The sequence below is a fragment of the Macaca thibetana genome, chromosome 18 (assembly GCF_024542745.1).
Source record: "Macaca thibetana thibetana isolate TM-01 chromosome 18, ASM2454274v1, whole genome shotgun sequence".
In the NCBI taxonomy this organism is placed as follows: Eukaryota; Metazoa; Chordata; class Mammalia; order Primates; family Cercopithecidae; genus Macaca; species Macaca thibetana.
In genome coordinates, this window is record NC_065595.1 from 21,874,205 (window position 1) to 21,896,775 (window position 22,571).

Sequence of the window (22,571 nt, forward strand, 5' to 3'; positions counted from 1 at the left end):
ATCAGTCTGTGACAAGGTAAATACAGGCAGCTCTGTCGGCAAGGAAAAAAGGGACGTCCTCTGGTCAGCTCATTCCAGAATGGCATTTCTAGAGGAGGGTTTTTCTACTGCAGGCTGTCACCTGTGGCCAAATGAGTAAGAAACTTGGAAAAAAGTGATTTTCTGAATTCCTTCACCCACTTTGAAGCGACTTCAATGGCTAAAAGGAATTTACAAAGAGCTGCAAGTCCACAGCAATAACAGAATTCAATGTGTGAGGAGACTTCCACGGAGCTGGGGGGCTAACATTGGGGAATGGGCATGGTATTGTCTAAAGAGAAATCTCTCCGAAGATTCGTGCTGTAACACAAAAAGTTCATCTTTAACCCAAACAAATAAATGCACTGGTAGACTATCAATGACTAATTTGCGGACATACGTACTTTTTTTATATTTAAGCTTTATAAACTTTTATTTCCTTCCATTATAAAGTTTGAAAGCAAAACATGAATATGATCTCGAGGCAAGGAGAGAGGCCTGACGCCATCCACGTACCTCCATGTCGTCCCTCTGGTCGCTGTTTTCTTCATCTTGACCTCCATTTTTCGGCATATAGGCCATTTTCAGTCGCAAAAATCCCTTAACTCGAGACTTATGACTGAATGCATAACGGAAGAAAATTGGTAAGAAGGGGTGTGACTTGAAAGGCTACACTTAAAATCGTCTTCAGCAACAGCCAACCACCACAGCACGCAGGGCAGGCACCCCCACCTATACCCACAGCACGCAGGGCAGGCATCCCCACCCACCCACACCCACAGCACCCAGGGCAGGCACCCCCACCTATACCCACAGCACGCAGGGCAGGCATCCCCACCTACCCACACCCACAGCATGCAGGGCAGGCACCCCCACCCACCCACACCCACAGCACGCAGGGCAGGCATCCCCACCCACCCACACCCACAGCACGCAGGGCAGGCACCCCCACCTACCCATACCCACAGCACGCAGGGCAGGCATCCCCACCCACCTATACCCACAGCACGCAGGGCAGGCATTCCCACCTACCCATACCCACAGCATGCAGGGCAGGCACCCCCACCTATACCCACAGCACGCAGGGCAGGCATCCCCACCTACCCATACCCACAGCATGCAGAGCAGGCACTCCCACCTATACCCACACCCACAGCACGCAGGGCAGGCACCCCCACCTACCCATACCCACAGCATGCAGGGCAGGCATCCCCACCCACCCATACCCACAGCACGCAGGGCAGGCATCCCCACCTACCCATACCCACAGCACGCAGGGCAGGCATCCCCACCTACCCACACCCACAGCACGCAGGGCAGGCACCCCCACCTACCCATACCCACAGCACGCAGGGCAGGCATCCCCACCTACCCATACCCACAGCACGCAGGGCAGGCACCCCCACCCACCCATACCCACAGCACGCAGGGCAGGCATCCCCACCCACCCATACCCACAGCACGCAGGGCAGGCATCCCCACCCACCCACACCCATAGCACGCAGGACAGGCACCCCCACCACCCACACCCACAGCACGCAGGACAGGCACCCCCACCACCCTTACCCACAAGCCTCACCTTCTTGGTCTGAGGAGAAAGTCCTTAAACGTATAGGGTCGCTCCATGGTTGGATCTTCGGTCTGTGGGGAAAAAACAATAAATTAAGTTTCAATATTCCCAATAACTTCATGTTTTAGATACACCCAACTGGATCACAGAGAATATATTTTGGATTTTAGAATGTGGCACCACTGAATGTGGTTCTTCACCTGGTACCTGACGGTCCACGGAACTGATCTACTGGAGATCCACTAGATGTCACTATCCACACCGGGTTTTAGAAGCCAGCCCCAGCCACAGACAAATGACAAAATTATAGCTGTCACTGCCAAGTATAATTTCTAACTGCAGGGTGTGGCCTCAGTCACACAGAGCTGATTAACTTCGGAGAACCAGCGGTCACTGGTGGGTACCCTGCTATATGCCTGTGACTCGAGACACATACGCGTGGAGTAAACAGAAGAATATACAAGATTTAATCTTTGAGGGCAACTTTTTTTTTTGCATTAAAATCTCACATCATCAGCCTAAGAGAATTGAAAGACTATCTCCTGCACAGAGATCACCCCAGGAAGCAGCACCAATCGACCTTCCGCTGAGGTTTAGTTCATGAGGCTATGAGTACAAGTATGGTATTTGTTCATTTTTAAAGAAATCGGTGTTCATTTGATTGTGCGAAGTTGGTTGGCCTACCAAAGCAGGAAACTGGAAAAATAAGTGTGACTATTTCATTAATCTTAAAATACTATATATGCAGTAAAACCTCAAATACCTAGACCCTTCAATTAAACACAATTTCAAATACTTTTATAGTAAGAGATAAACCACAGGCCAGTGATTTACTGTATCAGGTTTGTGTGTGCATGCATGCACACATGTGTATGTACGTATGCGCTTCTATTTGAAATGTTATCTGTGTATGTCATTCTCTGCTTTAAACTCTCAATGGGTTCCTACTCCTCTCATAATAAACTGGAAATTCTTTCCTGTGACCTAGAAGGCCAACTATAATCTGGCTTTGAATCACCTTTAACCTCATTGGGAACCAGTCCCTCTCTTCCTTCCTTGTACTCCCAACCATCCTGTCCTCATCTGCCATGGATGCAGATTGTATGTCCTGCAGAAGGGCCGATGCATACGCAGGTCCCTCTGCTGGACAACTCTGACTCCAGATGGCATGGCTGTTTCCTCCTGGCATCCAAGTAGGAGATCCCAGGTCACATCCTCAGAGTTTCCACCATCAGCCACCCTTATCACCCCCCTAGCCTATCGTCCTGCTGTAGCTTCCTCATATCACTGTCTGAAAGTGCGTGTTCATTTGTTGACGTATTAGTTTATCATCCATCACTTCCAGAATGTGAGCCCATGAGAACAGAGACTTGAATTTGCTCACCATTGGATCGTTGGTGCCAAGAATATTGCCTGGCACAAAGTAGGTACTCATGTAAGCACTCAGTTCAACTGATCTGTAGTAAACTACGGAGGTTCTCAAAATTCACTATCATTGAATGAAGTAAATTATATTTTCTAGACTGTTCTTATGAGGCAGTAATAAGCATACATTTTGAAAATATTTTCTACCAAAAGGTTTGTAAATATATATAAGGAAATAAATGGAAAATTTATTAAGAAAACTATTGCTGGTTTTCCCTCCTTTTTTCATTTATTTAGCCAACATTTATTTATTTAATTTAGAGACAGGTCTTCTTCTGCTGTCCAGGCTGGAATACAGGGGCACAATCACAGCTCACTGCAGCCTCGACCTCCTGGGCTCAAGTGATCCTCCCACCTCAGCCTCTGAAGTAGCTGGGACCACAGGTGTGTGCACTATGCCTGGCTAATATTTTTATTTTTTATAGACATGGGGGTCTTCCTATGTTGCCCAGGCTGGTCTCAAACTCCTGAGCTCAAAAAAATCCTCCTGCCTTGGCCTCCCAAAGTGCTGGGATTACAGGTATAAGCCACCATGCCCTGTCAACCAATGAATAATTTGAGAGCAATATTATGTGAATGACATGTGGATACAACGTGGTATACCAGCGCTTATGGTTACAATTACAAGGGAAGAGCCATTGTGTCAACAATCCACTAGAAGCTAAGGCAGAACAAATTCACTGACATAGAGAGGTGACATTCTGTGAGACTTGGGGTACAGTGAAGACGCTGACTGACTTGGAAATCAAAATGATTTTGGATGTGGAGTCAGATACAGGGTGACGGGAAGGCTTTGAGAGGTGGAGAATTGGGAGAAAGGACAGTTTAAATATAGGAAATCAAACAGTATGACAAAGCCTACAGGATCACCAGTGGGCATGAGCCATCTAAGAGCAGCAGAGAACATGCAAGAGAGTGAAGGGGGAAAACCATGGAGCTTGGAGGGACTCTGAACGTGAGTCTGTCCATGCCCTGTGCAGCTTGAATGACAGGTCAAAAGGCAGATATTCCAGGTTTGCGTCCTGGCTTTGTTACTTACAGAGCCGAGTGGCTAAGGGCAAGTTCCTTACCTCTCTTCGCCTCAGTGTCCTCATCTATAAAATGGGGCTGTAACCGTATCTTACAGGGCTGTTGTGAGGATCAAACCAATCAACTGAGTTGGTTTCCATAAAGTTCTTAAGGGCACCTGGCACACTCAACAAACACTGGCCATGTTCACTGGCCAATTCTACATGTTCATGCCACTTGTCAGTACTGCCAACTCAATGCCAAGCAGTAACAGTTAGGGCATTAAAAATGAAAGTTCACCTTCATGGAAATTCTCTAGCCTGAATTAGAAGATGATCTTATAGATAACTACAAGATTCTTCCTGGCATTCATCCAGGTTCCAACCTGATCCTGTTCCCTGGAGCAGAGGCAAGTGGAGACTCCCAGGATGGCACTGAGGGTGCTCCTGGGGGAAAGCCATCTTCAACAGACTGCTGCAAACAGTGCTATTGGCCCCAATAGCCACAATGTTGCCCCTGTTCCAGGGTAAAAGCACTCAGAAGAAAATCTGGATACACAGTACTTTCATCTTGAAAGAGAGTAGTTGCTTTCAGCCTAGGTGTACTCACTATGGAATGGAGTGAAATAAAGGATTCTGCAGGCAAACGGAAGGAGAGAGCCCTGCGGGTCCCTAGACTCGAAACCTGGATGCAACCACCGCAAGCATGTAAGCCTTGGGCGAATCCACCCCATGCCCACATCCTTGACCACACCACAGGCTCACAATGATGCTGGACACCCAGGGTCAGATCCAGCACCACCAATGACCTGCTTATTGCTGGGCAAGTGCTCTCCCTCTATGGGCCCAGGCTTTTTCACCTGGAATATACTGGGAGCGAATCAGTGTCTCTTAAGTCCCTCCTAACTCCACGACTTTGAATTCTGCACTCATGAGAGGGAACCATCAGCCTGCTACCTGCTACCAGCCATAAACTTATACAAGGGGGGTAAAAGGATGTTGATCAGCTGAGCTACCTTCAAGCACAGGCAGGGCATCAAATAATACCACCACCCTGAAAACGCCTCATCTATGAAAATTTAAATTCCTGAGTGAGCCATGGTTGTCTTAAGTGGCACATGACTGGGATTTAGAAAAACTTAATGTTTTAAAATAGCTCTCTTTGCCCCACTGCCTTTCCCAGGGACAAAGATATTTTGTGGCTGGGCAAAGGTGGGTTGCTGAGGGCTCCAGGGGAAGGGGAGACAGAGCTGACAAGTCAAGAGGCAGGTGCAACAGACACCTGCCAGAAATCTCACTCTGTGTTAATACAGATCTCGCAGTTCTCTTTACCTCTAAATAACTAATAGATACAAGTTATCAAATATCATATGAACTTTTAGGCAACGATGCACTGAATTTAACAGACAAATGTGAAAACGGTAGTTGAAAAAAGTCAACGATGGTACAATTAAAGCTAAGTTTGCTCTTGGTCTCTCAATGTAAAAGCAAAGGAGAGCTTTCTCTGTCTCCAAGGCTGGAGTGCAGTGGTACAACCATGGCTCAGTGTAGTAATGACCTCCCATGCTCAAGTGATCCTCCCACCTCAACCTCCCAAACAGTTGGGACAACAGGCATGTGCCACCATGCTGGGTTAATCTTTAAGTTTCTCTAGAGAGACAGGGTCTTGCCATGTTGCCCAGGCTGGTCTCGAACTCCTGCCTTGGCCTCCCAAAGTGCTGGGATTACAGGCATGAGCCACTGCGCCTGGTCTGCCTATTTCCTTTTATCTAAACTTTGGTGGTTTTGACAAATTTTGAATCTGTAGACTGTAAATAATCCACCTTGACAATGGTCATATACTAATCAAGAACATAGCATCCATAATTCACTCCACAAAATACTCGTATGCTCCCACCCTCTCCACTCACACTTGTGTGCTATCACACAAAAAAGAATGCCACTGTCATTTCCCCACGAGCGTCCTCTACACACGACCAAACACACACACGAGAACACTTGAAATACCGCCACATGCATTCAGAACATGCTACTTGGGTTCTACCGCCACATGAATAAATAATATACCTTCACACCTCTCCTTTTGTTTTCTTTGTGGTCCATCTCCCTGACTGTAGTTGGCTGCAAACAGCTAGTGAGTTTTAAGTATGGAGGTGAAGCACTCCACTGCAAGTTACCCTCTGGGCACACGAGTAACTAGAGGCACTCGGTCCTCTCTGGCATTCATGGCTCCACCCTCTGTAATCGGCTGGCTTCTATTCCCGCCTTGCACCTCCGCACTGCTTCCCTTCTTTGGAGGCTCACTGACGCTGCCTCCACTCAGAATCCAAAGCTAAACTATTCTTTCTGCTGACTTGGTCTCGGAGGACAAACCTTTTTCTATTTTCTGGGAGCCCTGCTCAACCTTTTAACACCAAGCACCACTCACTCACTCAAACAAGAGCTTGTCGGAGCAAGGTTTTTAAACATGTCACTTTTGCCTCTTAGAGAATATTAGAATATGTGCCTCTCAGAAAATAATTTCCCTTGGCTAAGATGTGGTTTTTACATTAGGGAAAGGGTCGCTGGAGATGTCCAGAGAAGAGCTGGCCCATCAACCAACACTGTCCAAAAGTGTGAGAGGATCACAGCTTCAGTTTGAAGAACATACACAGAAAATGTAGAAGTATGTGACGCCTTTCCTCACAAAAGGTGAAATAGTCACGTTCTCCTAATGTGACCTGAAAAGAATAGTCAGGTTTCTGATGGCTCATGGAATAGGTCTCACGCAGAAGCCCCACGCAGGCCCCTCCCGTAGCACCCTGGAGCTTCAGATTTTTATAAAGAAGCAAACAAGCTATTTTAAGAATATCACTTTCACTTCCAGTCCTTTGGAACCTTGCAACCTTTCTTCCTTAACAGCTCCCCTGAGTGAGTAAGAGTCAATTATTGCTATCACCTTCCTTCACAACACATCTTCAAAGCTTCCTTGGTAAGATACAATCTTTCTTGGTATTTAACATATGGAAACAGCCGTAATTTCCACACAGCAGGAAGCTTAATGCTAGGGCGTTAAGTCACTTTAGTTTATAGACTAGTTATGCTACTTGCTCACACAAAGCATTTTAACAAATAACACAATGCCCTTGTAAGGCAGAAACATTCGCCTTTCCTCTCTCAGCTGCTACTTCTATCACGCCATGCTGCCCAGGGAGGAAGGCCAGGAGGAAGGCTGGGACAAGCTGGAAAACTGAAGCTGGAATAGGAGCTAGGGATCCACCTTTCTCCAGGTCCTACCCCCACATTCTGTCTGCCCGGCCTCCTGTTTCGGGTGACAGCTCTCATGCCCGTCACTAGTCAACAGCCTCGACTGCTCTGCTACTTGGAGCAGAGAGAAATGGCAGCGCCACACATGCGAACTCGGTGCGTGTTCCAGCGAGGGTGGGTGTTTCCAGCTGACAAGTTCACTCAGAATGAACAGGCTCTTCTTTTGTCTCCATGCTGACTGAGAAAGCCAGACACCAAAATCTGGGAAATGCTATTATGGCTTGTGCAGAGGTATCCAAGAGAAACGGCATGTGCAGTTCCAGACAAAGAGCGCAAACATCTGATGGGACCCGGAGGATGCATTAGGAAGCAGAGACAGTAAGCGACAAGAAGGGAGGCCTGAGTGAAGGAGGTGTCTGTTTTATAAGATGTGATACACAAAGGTGGAGCAGCTGAAGTGCAGAAAAGAGAAGAGCTGGTGGATGGGAACGCATGTGCACGACGCAGGCACCCTTGACTCTTACAGCCAGCTTCTCCTCCATCCCCTTGACAGGACCACTTCCCACAAAGGACTAGGGCCACAGCACACATGCTTCATTTCAGCCTTCTCCACTGTGGTGAAGAAATACCACTCTGAAAATACGCTGACTACAAACAGTTAGAAACCCCCGCCCCAGCGCGCAGCGGCAAACATGAGACTGTCCTTACCGGAAGGTGACTAAGGGGCACGTCCACCTGGCCCAGGAAGTCGTCTCGTGTCTGTTAGGAAGAGAACAAAGAGTTAGTGTTTCCATCTCTTCACCAAGCGTCAGCATTTCCTAAAAATGTTTTATCATGAATAGAGACGAAGGTCCAGGGCCTGGCACTGGAATGTGGAGGGCGGAAGGCCCCGAGGAGACATGAGTAACCATGCCCCAGGAGACCAGGAGCCTGTGCGCCTGGACTGAGCTAGCTGAGATTCTGTTTGGTGTCTGCTACCAAGCAGAATGCTAAGGAAGCCTCTGTAGAAGCTGGGAGAACATGATCAGTGAGGGAAGAGACAGGCAGGGCCACAGAGGGTTTGAGGGCACAGCTGGGTCCAGCTGAAAGAGAAGATGGCAAAGAAAGGCTAGGAACATTTTAACAAGTGTTTACTGATCCAATGCTAAAAACTAAAGAGCTTCTTGAGAGCTGAGAGCCAGCGGAAACAGTGTATGGCCTAGTGATGAATGCATCCTACAAACTGCATCTCACAAAAAAATACACACACTTTTTAAATCCAGCAAGTACACTGCTTTTTGATTTAGTAAGTGCACTGCTTCAGAATCCACGTTTATGGATCAGGTCCTGCTAATTTTTGGACACACCATGCCTCTCCCTCTCCACATCTACCATACTGCACGTATCTCTCCCGACTTCAAAGAGGCCCAGGTGAAAAATCATTTGGAGACACACGCTAGTTCCCTCTCAGGCTCTGGGAGTCATCTGGGAAGTCATGATTCAGCTCCAGGGGTCACTGGCCTGGACCACAGGGTGTCCAACAGACCACAGTCACACTATGTCCCTCAGTTACGGTGCTTGTGGCGTGGCCTCTGATGTTCAGATGACCCAAGAAACAAACTGGGACACAATGACTTTGCTGCTCTCATATAAAAATATGCAGCTGGTTCCACCACATTCAAAATGCACAAAAGTCTGGCAGTTCTTTAGATGTGATCAGACCAGCCCCATAGCTAGCTTGAGCCACCCAAGAAGGAATCCAGCCTACCTCGTGCTGAATCCTGGCCTCTTATTGCTCCTCTGCTAGTTTACAGAGAAAGTTTCTAATTCACAGATGCTACTTTTCAAGTGTACTTGAAAAGCATTCTCTTCTTCCATTTAAAAGGAAGCAGCAGGTAAATATGAATGAGATTTATTGAAATGACTCGCTCCAAGCTTAGGAATTCCTTTTAGATAATTGAAAAAATTTGATGAACTGGAAAGCCATCTGTCTCCTCTAAACAATCCATACAGGATAACAAAAAAATCAAAGTTACCACGGTTTAGGTATGCATGAAGAATGAGACTAGTCCCAATCCTTTTGATGAGATTTTCATTTCTTTTACTTTCTTAGCTGTATCTGCTACAACTCAACATGGAGAGGCCTCATCTAGCATAAAGCGGTAAAGAGAGTGCCCATAGATTCTGTATGTCTTACCAAGAGCAGCAGTCAGCAGAAGGCCTTGAGAATAATGACAGCCTTGCTCTCCAGCTCTCAGACCTAATCACGCTGCCCCAGTGACACACACCAATGACAGTTACACAAGGAGTTAGGCAGTGTGCCTGTTAGTTCTCTATTTGGCTGATTGTACTTTTTTTTTTTTTTTTTTTTAGATGGAGTCTCTCGCTCTGTCACCCAGGCTGGAGTGCAGTGGTGCAATCTCAGCTCACTGCAACCTCCGCCTCCTGGGTTCAAGCGATTCTCCTGCCTCAACCTCCTAATTGGGACTACAGGCATACACCACCACGCCCAGCTAATTTTTGTATGTTTAGCAGAGATGGGGTTTCACCACGTTGGCCAGGCTGGTCTCGAACTCCTGACCTCCAACGATCTGCCTGCCTCGACCTCCCAAAGTGCTAGGATTACAGGCGTGAGTCACCACGCCTGGGCTGCTTTTGCTATAATTTTAAAGCTAATATAAATATCAGTTAACTGTACTATTAAAAAAAGGAAATTCTCTGAATATTGACCATAAATTGTCTGCTTAATGTGAGCAGAGTAGTGTGGCCACTTGCCACCTCTCCTCCTGCTGCTACGGCTGCTAACATGGGAAAGAAAAGACAATCAGCAGAAGGACAAGACAATCTTATTCAAAGCTGTTTCACAACCTGATAGCTTTGAAAGGCTGCCCCTGAACCATTAACCTAAGTGCATTTCAATGAAACTTCACAAAATATCTACATGCCCATGTTGTTTTGCCAGGGAGACATTTGAGTTCCAAACTGATAAAACAGGTTAAAGCTTTGCCCAGACACCAAAAGACAGGCACCCAGTACTAACGGCTGGCAGCCGGTCTTTACACAGTGCTCCCTGTCTGTGGGCTCTCTGTGCCAAGGCTGCGTCTAGTCCTCGCAATAACCTTCAGAGGCAGGTACAATGATTGTGCCCATTTTACAGATGGGAAACCAGAGAGGTGTGCGGCTGAGGTGCCCATCAGCCTGTGCCCTTAACTGGCACTGTGTGCCGTATGGCAGCAACTGGCAGGAAAGCAAGGCGGTACCAGCTCTGGGCTTCCCACTGGATGCTGGCTTTAAACAGTGTGGATGAGAAGGGAGGGATTCTGATGATGGCACAGTCTCATGAGACTTCAGAGGGTTCTGGTAAAATGCTTATTTGCTATGTTATCTTTACACTACCTCCTACTCCAACTGTTCCTTTCCTCAAATGGAACACAGTTTACCGAATTCCCTGAGGTACTGCAAAGCCAGGAAACTTCAGTTATACCTTTTATCACATGTTCTCATTATGTTAAAAAAATTTTTTAAAACAGTAAAAGATGAGGCAATTTGCCATTAAAGGAAACAGAAGGCTCTTATTCGTTTACATGAAGAGATGGAAATTATTTTTGAAACAAAATAGGGATCAAGTACAGAAATGCACATGGTCAAAATGAACTGGCTTAAACTAGTGTTTCACCAGTCAATGGAAGATGCAGTTGGTTGAGAGATCTAGGTTTCAAAAGATTCCATTGTTGCCAAAACTACAGAAAGTTCAGGCCATGTAAAATATTTAGGTTAGGGATACTACACCGATTAAAAACAAAAATGGCCAGGCATGGTGGCTCGCGCTTGTAATCCCAACACTTTGGAAGGCTGAGACGGGCAGATCACTTGAGGTCAGGAGTTCAAGATCACTCTGGTCAATATGGCGAAATCCCGTCTCTACTAAAAATACAAAATTAGCCGGGAGTGGTGGCTAGTGCCTGTTGTCCCAGCTACTTGGGAGGCTGTGGCAGGAGAATCGCTTGAACCGAGGCAGAGGTTGCAATGAGTTGAAATCCCATCACTTGCACTCCAGCCTGGGAGACAGGGCAAGACTCCATCTCAAAAACAAACAAACAAACAAACAAACAAAAATGTCTTCACCACCGCAGAGGAGATCTAACGGGATCAGAGAACCTCCCGGTGCCTTTATGCCACGGGGAGGAGCAGGCACGCTGAAGGAACACCTCTGTTTGATGTAAGAGGAACTGGGAGGTGTGCTAGTGTGCAGGATTCTGCCTGTGGGCCCTGGAGGGACAACGTTTGAGGCCATCCCAGCACCCTTAGGTCATCACCACCACAGTGCAACATCTCATACCAACATTATAAAAGCACTAATCAAATCAATTTTTAATGATTTCCAATACAAAATTATTTCCATCCAGCATCAAGTTAACTATAAGAGCCTACAAAACCAAATTAACTTCAACCCGTATGGTGAACGCTGGTATTTCTTGTGGTTATTTTTAAGTGGTAAAATGCTGTCAATTTCCAAGCTGTTACTTGCCATACAACTCTCAAGGCTGAAAATGTGCCCTTTAGTAACAAAATAATAAATGCTCCCTTCTAATGAGCCATCAAATATTTTCCCAGTGAAATGACAATGTAGAATGGAGCCCCTGAAACGTGTCCTATCAGGTGAAACAAAAATTCATATTCTGATATTGGAAAAGTTACATACACAAATAAAACACTGTCTCTTTTAGAGCTGTGCGGTAAATACTGATGAACTACATTCAGGACTGCCGCCCTCCCCTTTAAAACTCACTATTAAGTAAGAAGAAGGGGACAACTGGGCGCCCTGTTCATGCAGAGGGGTATGCTGCCACCGAGGGTGGATGCCACCAGGACCTGAAGCCCGGGGACTATTATAATCACTCCAGTAGAAGAGATTATAGCCTGCGGGCATTTCCCCAGATGTGAGTGCACACTAGGTCAAAGCTGTCGGCACTGACGTGGACGCCAGGCTTAGATGTCCTCACAAAATACTCAAGACTCAATTTCTCAAAGAACACATCCATTCAACAAACAAACAAACAAACAAAAAAACCAAAACCACAGGAACTCTTATCTTTAGGGTAGAACTGTACTTGGAGGACGTGATTCAAATCTTACTATACACCAATGACCACCTCACCCTATTCCTTTCAAGACAGAGGCGGTGGTAGCAGGGTTGGGTGCACAGTGAACTTCACATGGAAGCTCAGAGGGAGAGCATCTGACTGTGGAGAAAGACAAGCATTAAAAGAAGGAAGGGCTACCCACAGGTCACACTGGGGTCCTAAAGACCTCCAGCTGGGAGCCCAGGGGGTTGAGGGTGCAAGGAGCTACGATTGTGCCACCACACTCCAGCTCGGGTAACAGAGCAAAAGAATTGGTGATTCTTGGTAAAATGACCCATGTGTATTCCTGGAGCTATGTACCAAGGTAATATTTTTAAGTTATGAGTTACAATCCCACAAATGGGACACAGGAAGTATTTTTTAAAGTTAAGCATAATATAGAACAGAAAGTATCAGTGCCTCACATAAAACACAGGTATGTACTATTTTGAGGAACTCATCTCAGTTATATACATATATAAATGTGTGTACTAAGTTGTGATCTAAGGTTAATTTCTTTTTGTGTGCCATCAAAAGAATTAGAAAGCCACTCAACTACAGAAAATGAAAACCATCCACTATTACCAACTGTCTGGGGTTTCTTTTTTTCTTTTTTCTTTTTTTTTGTTGAGACGGAGTCTCGCTCTGTCGCCCAGGCTGGAGTGCTGTGGCTGGATCTCAGCTCACTGCAAGCTCCACCTCCCGGGTTTACGCCATTCTCCTGCCTCAGCCTCCCAAGTAGCTGGGACTACAGGCGCCCGCCACCTCGTAGTGATTTCAAAAAAAAGAAGTTTAGAGTTTCTTAAGACAAATGGAAGAGAACTGTAGAGAATTTAGAACATAGATCAGACAATAACAGAATGTAAGCATAAAGCAAAGACAGCACATGATCAGATCTTTGTATGTTACAGGTCGAGGTAAATATCACAGCTGCCTCCAACACGAAGCCAGAAAAACAACCTGGGCTTTCCCAGCAGACTAGTGAGTGCAGCTACCCCATGAGCTGCTCCATTCCAAGCACGGGCCTCCGCAGGCTGGCCCCAGTGCTGACAGAGGCCCTCAGCAAAGCACGACGCCAGCTTTGGCATTACAGAGAAAAGGAAGGAAGAATGTTCCTTTTCCTCCTTCCACTTATCAGGTACATCAGCTTCTATCACACACTCAGAGCAGGGCTGTGGTTCAGGAAGAGGTAAAATGTGAGTGTGGTTCCACCCACACTAGGCATTGCATAACCCAAGGAACGTTTCTGCACCTGGGCGGTGCCTCTGCCTTTCAAGGTGAATAGATTCAAAATATGTCACTGAAATTACCTTAAATAAGAGCCAAGTGGTATTCAAATAAAGAAAAAAGTGTGATGACATATTCTCTGAATGCACATACCCTAGCAAAATTCACTTCGTATGCACCAGAACATAAAACCCAAACAAAATTCAAGTACTTTTTGGTAAACACACACAGGGCTTTTACATGGCCAGCTCCTCTGCCATTTAGTTTTTAAGAAGTAAGGGACAAAATCTGCCATTCTGTTATACAGAGTATGGTGTGTCCTAGAGACACTGGTTCTTATTTATAACAATAAACAAGACCTCCATGTCAACAAAGTGTCAGAGCAAATCTGCAGGACTTTTACAGGTCCGAGGAAAACCATGCTGGAAGGCAGCAGAACTCAACCCTGCTGGCTGCACCTACAACCAGGAAGGCCATCTATGTTGAGGAACACTTATTACTGAAGTTTAAAAAATTCAACTGAAGTTGGAGAGAGAGAGAGAGCGAGAGAGCAAGAGTGAGAGCGAGAGTGAGTGCAAGCGAAGAACAACTGTGCTTGCAGAGATTGCAGCAGCCCTGCAATAGCACCTGGCTTTAACCCCAAAGCATAACTAGACCAGTATAATCGGGGCGGTGAGAAGACACTCCTTTGAGGGCTCAGAGGGAGTCCTGGTGGCTCCAGGTACTCAGCTACGACATCAGGGGATGAGGTGTGCCTGATGTCCCCACCTCCCTCTGGGTGGGTGGAGGTGGTTCAAGCACACTCAGTTCTCTGCCCCACTCCAAATATAAGCATATCCCAGGGGTGGGGTCAACTAATGGCCACAAGAATTACTTTTTTTTTTTTTTTTTGCAATAGGAGCACTTGATAATCTGAACTTAAGACCCAGGAAACTGGGGGTGCGAACACTGGGATAGGACTCTGCCAACTAGATGCCCAGGTAAGCAGCACTGTTATGCTTAGGAGCTTTTCCTCCTCAGCTCCTTCAGGCAGGGCTCAGCCACAGGCAGGAGGCATCTCTCCCTGTACATCCTCATCTGGACTGTCCACGGTTCAAGTGCTCAGCAGCCACAGGGTCTGGGGGCTTTGGAGCTCTGGACAGGACAGGACAACACAGTTCTGCCACGTAGCAGAGGCACGAGCAGAATGCTGCAGGGACACCTTGGGGGAGTGGCAGATTCTGCCAAGGGAAGGCCAGGGATGACCATGCAGGACATAACTCCAAGCAGGGTCCTGAGGCAGGAGTATGCAGGGAGGACGGAGCAGGGAGGACAGGAGTGGCCAGCACGGGAGCACCCGGCTGAGGGCTCGCTGACCAAAAGGTCCATGTCACCAATGAGGCGTGGCGGGGAGGGAAGCTGAGGCCGGGCCTCAGGGTCCCATATGGCTTGCTCTCTCAAGAGGACAGTCTCCTGGGGCAAGCGAAGATGCATGAGGACATTAAACAGGGAATAACTGGCAAGGACTGTGTCCCAAAAAGGTGCCTGAGCAGGAGAGCTGACTGGAGAGAGAGCACTAAGGACAGCGCTGAGGACAGCGTGAAGTCACCCAGTTGAGCACCACAAGGGTGCGGCCCACTCAGGACACGGAAGGAGTGGTGTTCCCGCATAAGGGTTCCGCTCAGGGATGCTTCGTGTCAGCAGGTGTTTGTTCGCTGGGTGATGAGGGCATCAGGTAATGCCCACTAAGGCCTCAGTGCAATGCCCATCAGGAGGGCTGGGAGCTGCAGACCAGCATTACTGACTTGACACTGACACAAAGCAAACGTGGAGGACGGCGGAGGAAGAAGTAGCCCAAGGAAGGCGTGGCCAAGTCACTGCCTGAGACTCGCACTGAGCGCAGGACTGGCTATCCCACCATCCAGGCACGGAAGCTGCCTGCAGCACAGTCCATACTGCCTGTCACCCTGACAGTCACCGCCTTTATTCTCCTCTCTGTGAAGACATGTCTTCCCCTTTCACCCAGACGTGCTTGGTTACAGATCTAGGGGAAACAACTGCCTCTTGAATGTTGTACTTTTTCAGAGGAGGGAAGAAGCCAGAGCTTGTCATGCTTACAGGTTCTGGGGCACAGCCTGGCATCACAGTTATCTGTTACATCTACTCCAAAGCTGTCCAGCTGCACAATGCCACTGACAGCTTCTTACAAGGTTATTTTATTTTTGCAAAAAATGCAGATGTAGAAACCCCTCAGGTATTACTGGGGTCCTATTATTAATTGTTCCTCCACTGTCTTTCTTGTGAAAGAAATGCTAAATGTATTTGCTGAATAAACTGAAACATTTTAATGAATATAATATACTAAAAATAAGGCAAACATTTACATATATTCTACTTCTTACAAAGCAAACTGATATGAGATTGAACTTCATTTAAAAGTTAATTTGAAAGTTAATTTAGAAGGAAAATGTGTCACTGGGTTCTCTTTATAATATTGTTTAATTTTGTGCTTCTGGTTTTATGGTGCAATTTGTCTTAATTTCTCAAGATTTCAGGATAATTTTACCAGGATAAGTGTCACTTTTCTACTCTTTTAAAATCAAATCTTCTGCAAGCAATTTTAATACCAGATTAAACGTATCAAGGAAAAAATAGCAATGATACTTCTAGATCCTATATTTTTTCTCTGAACTTAACTACCAAAGAACAGATCTTAATCTCAAATACTGAATGACAGACACTCTTAGTAACCATGCGGTGTCAAGAAATGATTTGGATTTGGGTAAAAGTAACCCTAAGTACACCAGCAGTTCAATGCCAGTTTTTACTTTGATTTCATTTTCATATTTATTGCTAAAAGCTCTTCCTCACATATCTCAGGGCATCTGAACCTCACAGTCCATCCCACTGCCTGGCTGGCTCATAGTTGGGATATGTGGAATGTCACAAGCCAGCAACAACAAATTACATGGCAATAGAAGTGCTGTGTGGTTTTATTCTTGAATTGTAATTACTGAAGGCTCTGAACTAGAGTCATATAGGTTTATGCAAGGACACTAGCGAACTTTTCATAAAGTCTCCATTAAACAGCCTCAATGCAAGCATTGGCATCCTAGTTAGATCTGTTGCAGGACTTCTCCTTAGTTCAGCTAAAGAGGGGTCCTCGTCACATGACCACAAAAAAATAGGCTCACAATTTAAAGGGTGAGAAAAACGGGACTTATTGGACAAAAAGGAAAAAAAGGAAGGCAGGAACTCTCCGCAAAGCTGGAGTCCTGCCAGTGTGCTTCCTGCCTCACAGACTGCCTAGGCGACAAGAATGAAATTCCATTTCAAAAAAAAGAAGAAAGAAACTTGCCCAAGGTCACAGAGCTAGTGGGGAGTGGCCAAAACATGAACCCAGGCAGTCTTCCATCGTGATGGAGAAGCTGTACTTCATGCACCAGAGTTGTAAGGAAAACATGAACAGGCTCCCCCAATCCCTGCTCAAAAATCCTAGTATGCTATGTTGTCATCCCCAACTCCATATCCCCTCATGAATTACACTTGCCAAATCTTGCCATGTGCCCTTCTTCCCTCATCTATATTTTAATATAAAAACGAAATGAGTAACATATAAGTTTGAAAGAGAAAACAAATGGAACAGAATAGTTTTTATTCTTTTACTTCACTCCCCCCATGCCCTACCCCCCCGCCCACACCCGATATCTTTTAAAGCAGAGCTCTTCAAACTGGAGCATGCACAGCTCTAGGGATATACAAAGACTTTCCAGGGGACCCGGACATGGGCAATTCTAAAGAAATCATTTTCTAGATCCTTCCATATGTCCTCTTCCTTGAAACCGATCTGGCCTGAGAATAGTGCTTACCTTCTGCGGCTCTCCTTTCCTGCTTCCCCTTTCTAAACTAAACCACAACCTTCCATCCCTGCCTTTCCAAAGAAAGACGTACTCCTCACCCTTCTTGAATCATACACCATGGTCCACTTTGCTGGGTATAAAAGTCTCTGGAGGACAAAATGAATGAAGGAACGGAATCTATCATAAAGTCAAGTCATTAACTAGGTTGTTATAAAAACATTTCCCTGAAAACTCCTAAGTAGTTAAAGCCAAGTCCCCCCGCTCCCTCCCCACCCCGCCCCACACCACATAACAATTTTAGATGACAACAATGGAAAAGAAAAATTCCTTCTTTCCACACATCAGGTTGATGAGAAGAGTGTGTAGAGGAAAACTTCAAAGCTCTGTAAAACAAATTAAGCAAAAGATTATACGTATTTTGAAATATACCATATAAAACAAGGATGTCCAAGGATGAGGAGAAACTTCCATTAACTAGATTTTAGAGTCTAGCAGGTGCTTGTTTAGGCACAGAATATGGGCCTCCTCCCTACAATCCACTGAAGACACGCTGAGAAACAGGGCCCAACTCACTCTTTTTCTAGTCTCTTGGTGACAGAGTAACACCAGCAGGTACTGGGGCAGAATGCGCAGCACTGAGATGTGCCGTTAACCAGAATCTTAGACACCGGGCTGCTTAGACACCAGAATCCCTGCGAAGTTCTCAAATCACTGTACTCAGGCCTCACCTCAGAAAATTAAATTTCTGGGGGAGGGGCTCAGTTGTAGGTGTGATTTAAAAGCACTCTACCTTATTCTAATTTTTGGCCAGGGCTGACAACCACCGGGTGAAGCTACCTGTTTTCCTTGTTTACAAAAGAGAAACTATAATTACTTATTAAACTAGTGGAGTGACACTGATCAGCAAACTAATACTAAATTGCAATCTCAGAGTATACAATAGGTTCCCCTCCTTCTCCAGCTCTCCTCACTTGTGCCTCTGCTGTTCTCCTAAATGAGAAATCACTGGACCCATTTACACATGGAGGTAAAAATAACTGCCTGGGCCCGGAATGCAGATGAGATGCAGAAGATGGTGCATTTCTGGCTGCCCCTGTTTGGAACCCCAGTGCTCTGGCCTGATAGGGCTGGGATATTAATAGGAGTAAGATTCACAGGTGTACAAAGCACAGGGATTTCACTAGTCACGGCGAAGGGATATCTGGCTGCCACTCTAATACTGGGGCTAAAAAAACAAATCCCATTTCAAAATAGAATCAGAGAATGTGATCCTTAGGCGGGACCTCAAAAGTCATTTAGTGCAACATATATCTTAGGCTTGTATCCTCATCCATCCCTGCTTTCAAGTGGGTGCTCACCCTGCTTAGCTCTGAACATCATCAGTGATAGGGAGCTACCTACCTAATGGGTTTGTGGAAAGGGGATGGGTTTTGGACATATAGATGGCTAGTTTAAAATCCCATGTCTATCTAGAAGCAGCTGAACAACCAAAGGAAGGTTTCTCAATCACCAAAGGTCAATCTCATCCAAAGTGAGCATAAAAACCACTTTATCTTGCACAGTCATTGATACTAAATGGGACAGTTAGATTCAACAAATGTTCTTTCTTTCTTTTTTAACTGAGACAGAGTCTTGTTATGTTGCCCAGGCTGAACTGCAGTGTCACAAACATAGCTCACTGTAGCTTCAAACTCCTGGGTCCAAGCACTCCTCCCACTTCAGCTTCCTGAGTAGCTAAGACTACAGGCATGTACTACCACATCAGGCTAATATAGATAGATATAATTTTTTTTTTTGGTAGAGATAGGGTTTTGACCAGGTGGTCTCAAAATCCTGGGCTTAAGTGATCCTCCCACGTTGGCTTCCCAAAGTGTTGGGATTACAGGTATGAGCCACTGCCCCTAGCCAATAAATGTTACTTCTGACTAGCGTATCTCAAAGTCAGCATTATTAACATTTGGAGCTACATAATTCTTTCTGCAAGGGCCGTCCTGTGCTTCGTAAGGTATTTGGAAGCATCTCTGGCTTCTGCTCACTAGATATAGCAGCAACTGTCACCCCTCAGTTTTGTGCAATCCAAAACTGTCAAATGTCCCTGGGAGTCAGGTGTGGGGGCAGGGGGAAGAAGTGCTCCCAGTTGAGGACTACTGTCCAATCCTCCTCCCTCCCCTCCACTCTGGAAGGTGTCCATTCCATTCTTGGGCAACTCTATAAGAATGTTCTAGTAATCTGGTGCTCATTTTTCTTTAACTCCGATCTCCTTGAAACATCAAAATAAAAGTAATGTAAGTTTCTGTAACTAGAAAGTGGCAGGACTAGGATTTGAACCAGACTCTCTTTCACTCTAACACTCAAGAGTGAAAGAGTTATTTGTTTCCACTGTTTCTTAGTGGCTAATCTCTACCACGGGTCAGGATGGCTTAATTTGAAGAAAGTTATGTCCTTATCCTCCAGCTGCTTTTCCTTTTGCCCCCAGAGTACTTTAAAAAAGATCAGCAAGCAAAGCTGCATGTACCAGAGTATTTCCTAATTAATGGGTAAAACAGAGAGTGTGACATAGTTCACTACGTGGCTGCCAGGGAAATCCCCAAGAAGCTGAGACCTAAGGCGGAGCTCCTTGCATGACTGAGTTGTGTTTAAGATCAAGAGCAAAAGCTACACAGTTTCCAGAACAAGGAGCCAGGCCACACAGGGCTATAAATGGGAACACACAGTGGGGCTAGCATCCAAGCCAGGAAAGTCCAGGAACATGACAGGGGAAATGTGAGGGTGCTTTAGAGAAAATCCCAGAGGAGCAAAATGCCCCCAATATTAACTTCAATGTCGCATCAAAAGCCTTCAACAATCAAACTACCAAAGACAATAAGAATGAGCATCCTAGGCACCGACCTTTGACTCTTTATGTCTCAAAACACAAGATCAACCTGGGAGAGAAAAGTTCCATTCATTACTCATAACTTTTTCCAAGAATCACTGTGTACACGGGCTACAATTCAAGTGCCCATGCTTGCAAGTGGTTGTGCACCCCCGCCATTTGGAAAACCCACCAGGATGAGTTAAGTAAGGCCCCAGGAGCAGGGCTGCCCAGTGCTGATGGCAAGTGTCTACTTCACTTTTGCACTCTGATGCCTCTCTTGCCTCACCCTAGTCCCAGTTCTCAAATCCACTTCTGTTGCATGGCCTGCTCTCTACTGATGACTACAAGGTAGAAGAGACAAGGAAAGCGCTATCTCCAAGAAGTTCATCATCTTGGTGCATGTGTTCAAAGTCACAGGTGGAGATCTGAAGTACGCCATGGAAGGGGTCCTCCCAGGCCTGGGGCATGGAGCCTTGGGTACTGTTGCTTGTTGGGAAAGAGCTAGCTAAATGGGCACCAATCCTTCCCTGGACGAGGGTCCTCATCTGGAAAACGGGGCTAAGACCATCTGCACGTTCTATTTCATAAACTGGTAGATATCTCAGATGTTAGGGTATATGAAAGGCTGCTGCAAGTTACTATTGAATGTTATTAAGCTACTGTTAGTGAATATTTTAAATTGACTGTTGAGAAACAGGAGGAGTAGTGGGTCCCTGCCAAGGCTGGCCAACTGGAAAGCATACAGTTATTTTCAGAAAGCCAGTGGTTCAATTCATCTAGTCTCCAATGAAGGAACTGTTGTGTTGCAGAGTTCAGTGTGCGCAATTTGAGAAACCCTGTCCTATTCTGTGAGGACAAAGTACATGAAAGAGCTTTAAAAAGTGGGATGGAATGTTAGAAAGTATCCCTTAAAAAATAACTTCATGAAGCAATAAAAGGTAGCATAAGGAGCAACATGCAAGACTAAATAAGGCGAAAAACCTTGGTCTAACTTCAAAATGGGGACACTCTCTTGGAATTTTAGAAATGACTTCTTTTTTTTCTCCTTTAAAACATTATCTAGTGGGAGGCTACTCACCAACGTACAGACATGATACGCTCATGAGGCGATTTATGTATATACCGGTTGTATGAAACATAAAGCCTACAATCCCAAAGAAAATTGTGTCATCTATAGGAATCTCCTCAGGCTAGACTACAAAAGATTCTGGAATCTACAAAGTAACTGGGACACCAACCAGCATGGATCCAGGAGCTTCAGTGACATTCTCTCACCATGCTGAGGTTCTCAGTGAATCCCCCAACCACTGGGGCAGGGGCAACAAGGGAATATGATGTGTCCCATTGCACTTCCGAGTGCACACTGGTGGGCACCTCTATAGGGTGCCTGTAGGGAACCAAAGGGCATGGCACCAGTGGTAACTCACCTCTGATGACAGAGCTGGGCTTGGGGCCTGGGCACAGTTTCCTGGTCATCCTAAACATTAATAGGTATTCTGCATTCAACTCCATGATATTTCAATGGCTAGAACTAAGGCCGCAGAAATACCCACCACGTTTCTATCTTATGATTCACAGACAACTGCTTGAAAAGCACAGGCTGCTCCAACAGTCACAGGGATCCTGGCAGAACTGTTCGGCTGCGCTCACTCTGACCCTGAGTAAGCTCCCCAGCCTCCTGAGTGTCTCTCAAGTGGAGATAATAGTTGATAATCCAATGCATTATTAGAGGAATCATGAAGATATGCACTAAACTAGCATAAGGCCTAGAAGAGAACAGATGGCTGAGAGGTAAATTAAACTGTTAAACTGTTATTCTACAGGGTACCTTCCTGGAAAGAAAACTAGAGAGAGTGACACATTGCAGGGGGTACTTAGGAGCTGGCCTACATAGTCACAGCTATATAGACGATTCCCACAAAATTCTAACCTTCCCATTGATCAAAGCACCCAATTTCATTAAAATTCAACTTCCAATGACTATATTCAGGGGCTGAATTTTACTAGAACACGAGGAGGAGAAGGGATGAGTGAATAGCAATGGCCCAGGAGTTCAGATACTCGGGGCTAAACTGATATATTCAGACACTTAAATGAGTTCTATAGGTTGTCATTCTTTTATCGATTTAATCATTTGAGCTCTTCTTCCATAGTTGAAAGGAAAGAGTACTGAGACAGTTAAAGGAACCTGGTGCCTAACACACTATGGAACCCAAGGGAAATCACGTAAACTTTCTGTGCTGTATTTCTGTGCTGTATAAAACGTGGGGCTAAGACTCG

General features: G+C 45.8%; 1 protein-coding gene across 19 annotated transcripts in view; it reads right to left on the reverse strand.

Moving 5' to 3' along the window:
• The window catches only part of NEDD4L (NEDD4 like E3 ubiquitin protein ligase), a 369,323-nt gene that overhangs the window by 73,640 nt on the left and 273,112 nt on the right, over positions 1-22,571 (reverse strand). For all 19 annotated transcript variants that reach the window (XM_050768042.1, XM_050768039.1, XM_050768035.1 and 16 more), the window contains 3 exons: positions 7,975-8,025; positions 1,598-1,659; positions 535-637 (listed from right to left, as the gene is read on the reverse strand). In XM_050768042.1, the coding sequence (XP_050623999.1) occupies positions 535-637; positions 1,598-1,659; positions 7,975-8,025 (216 nt within the window). The remainder of the gene's footprint in view (positions 1-534; positions 638-1,597; positions 1,660-7,974; positions 8,026-22,571) is intronic.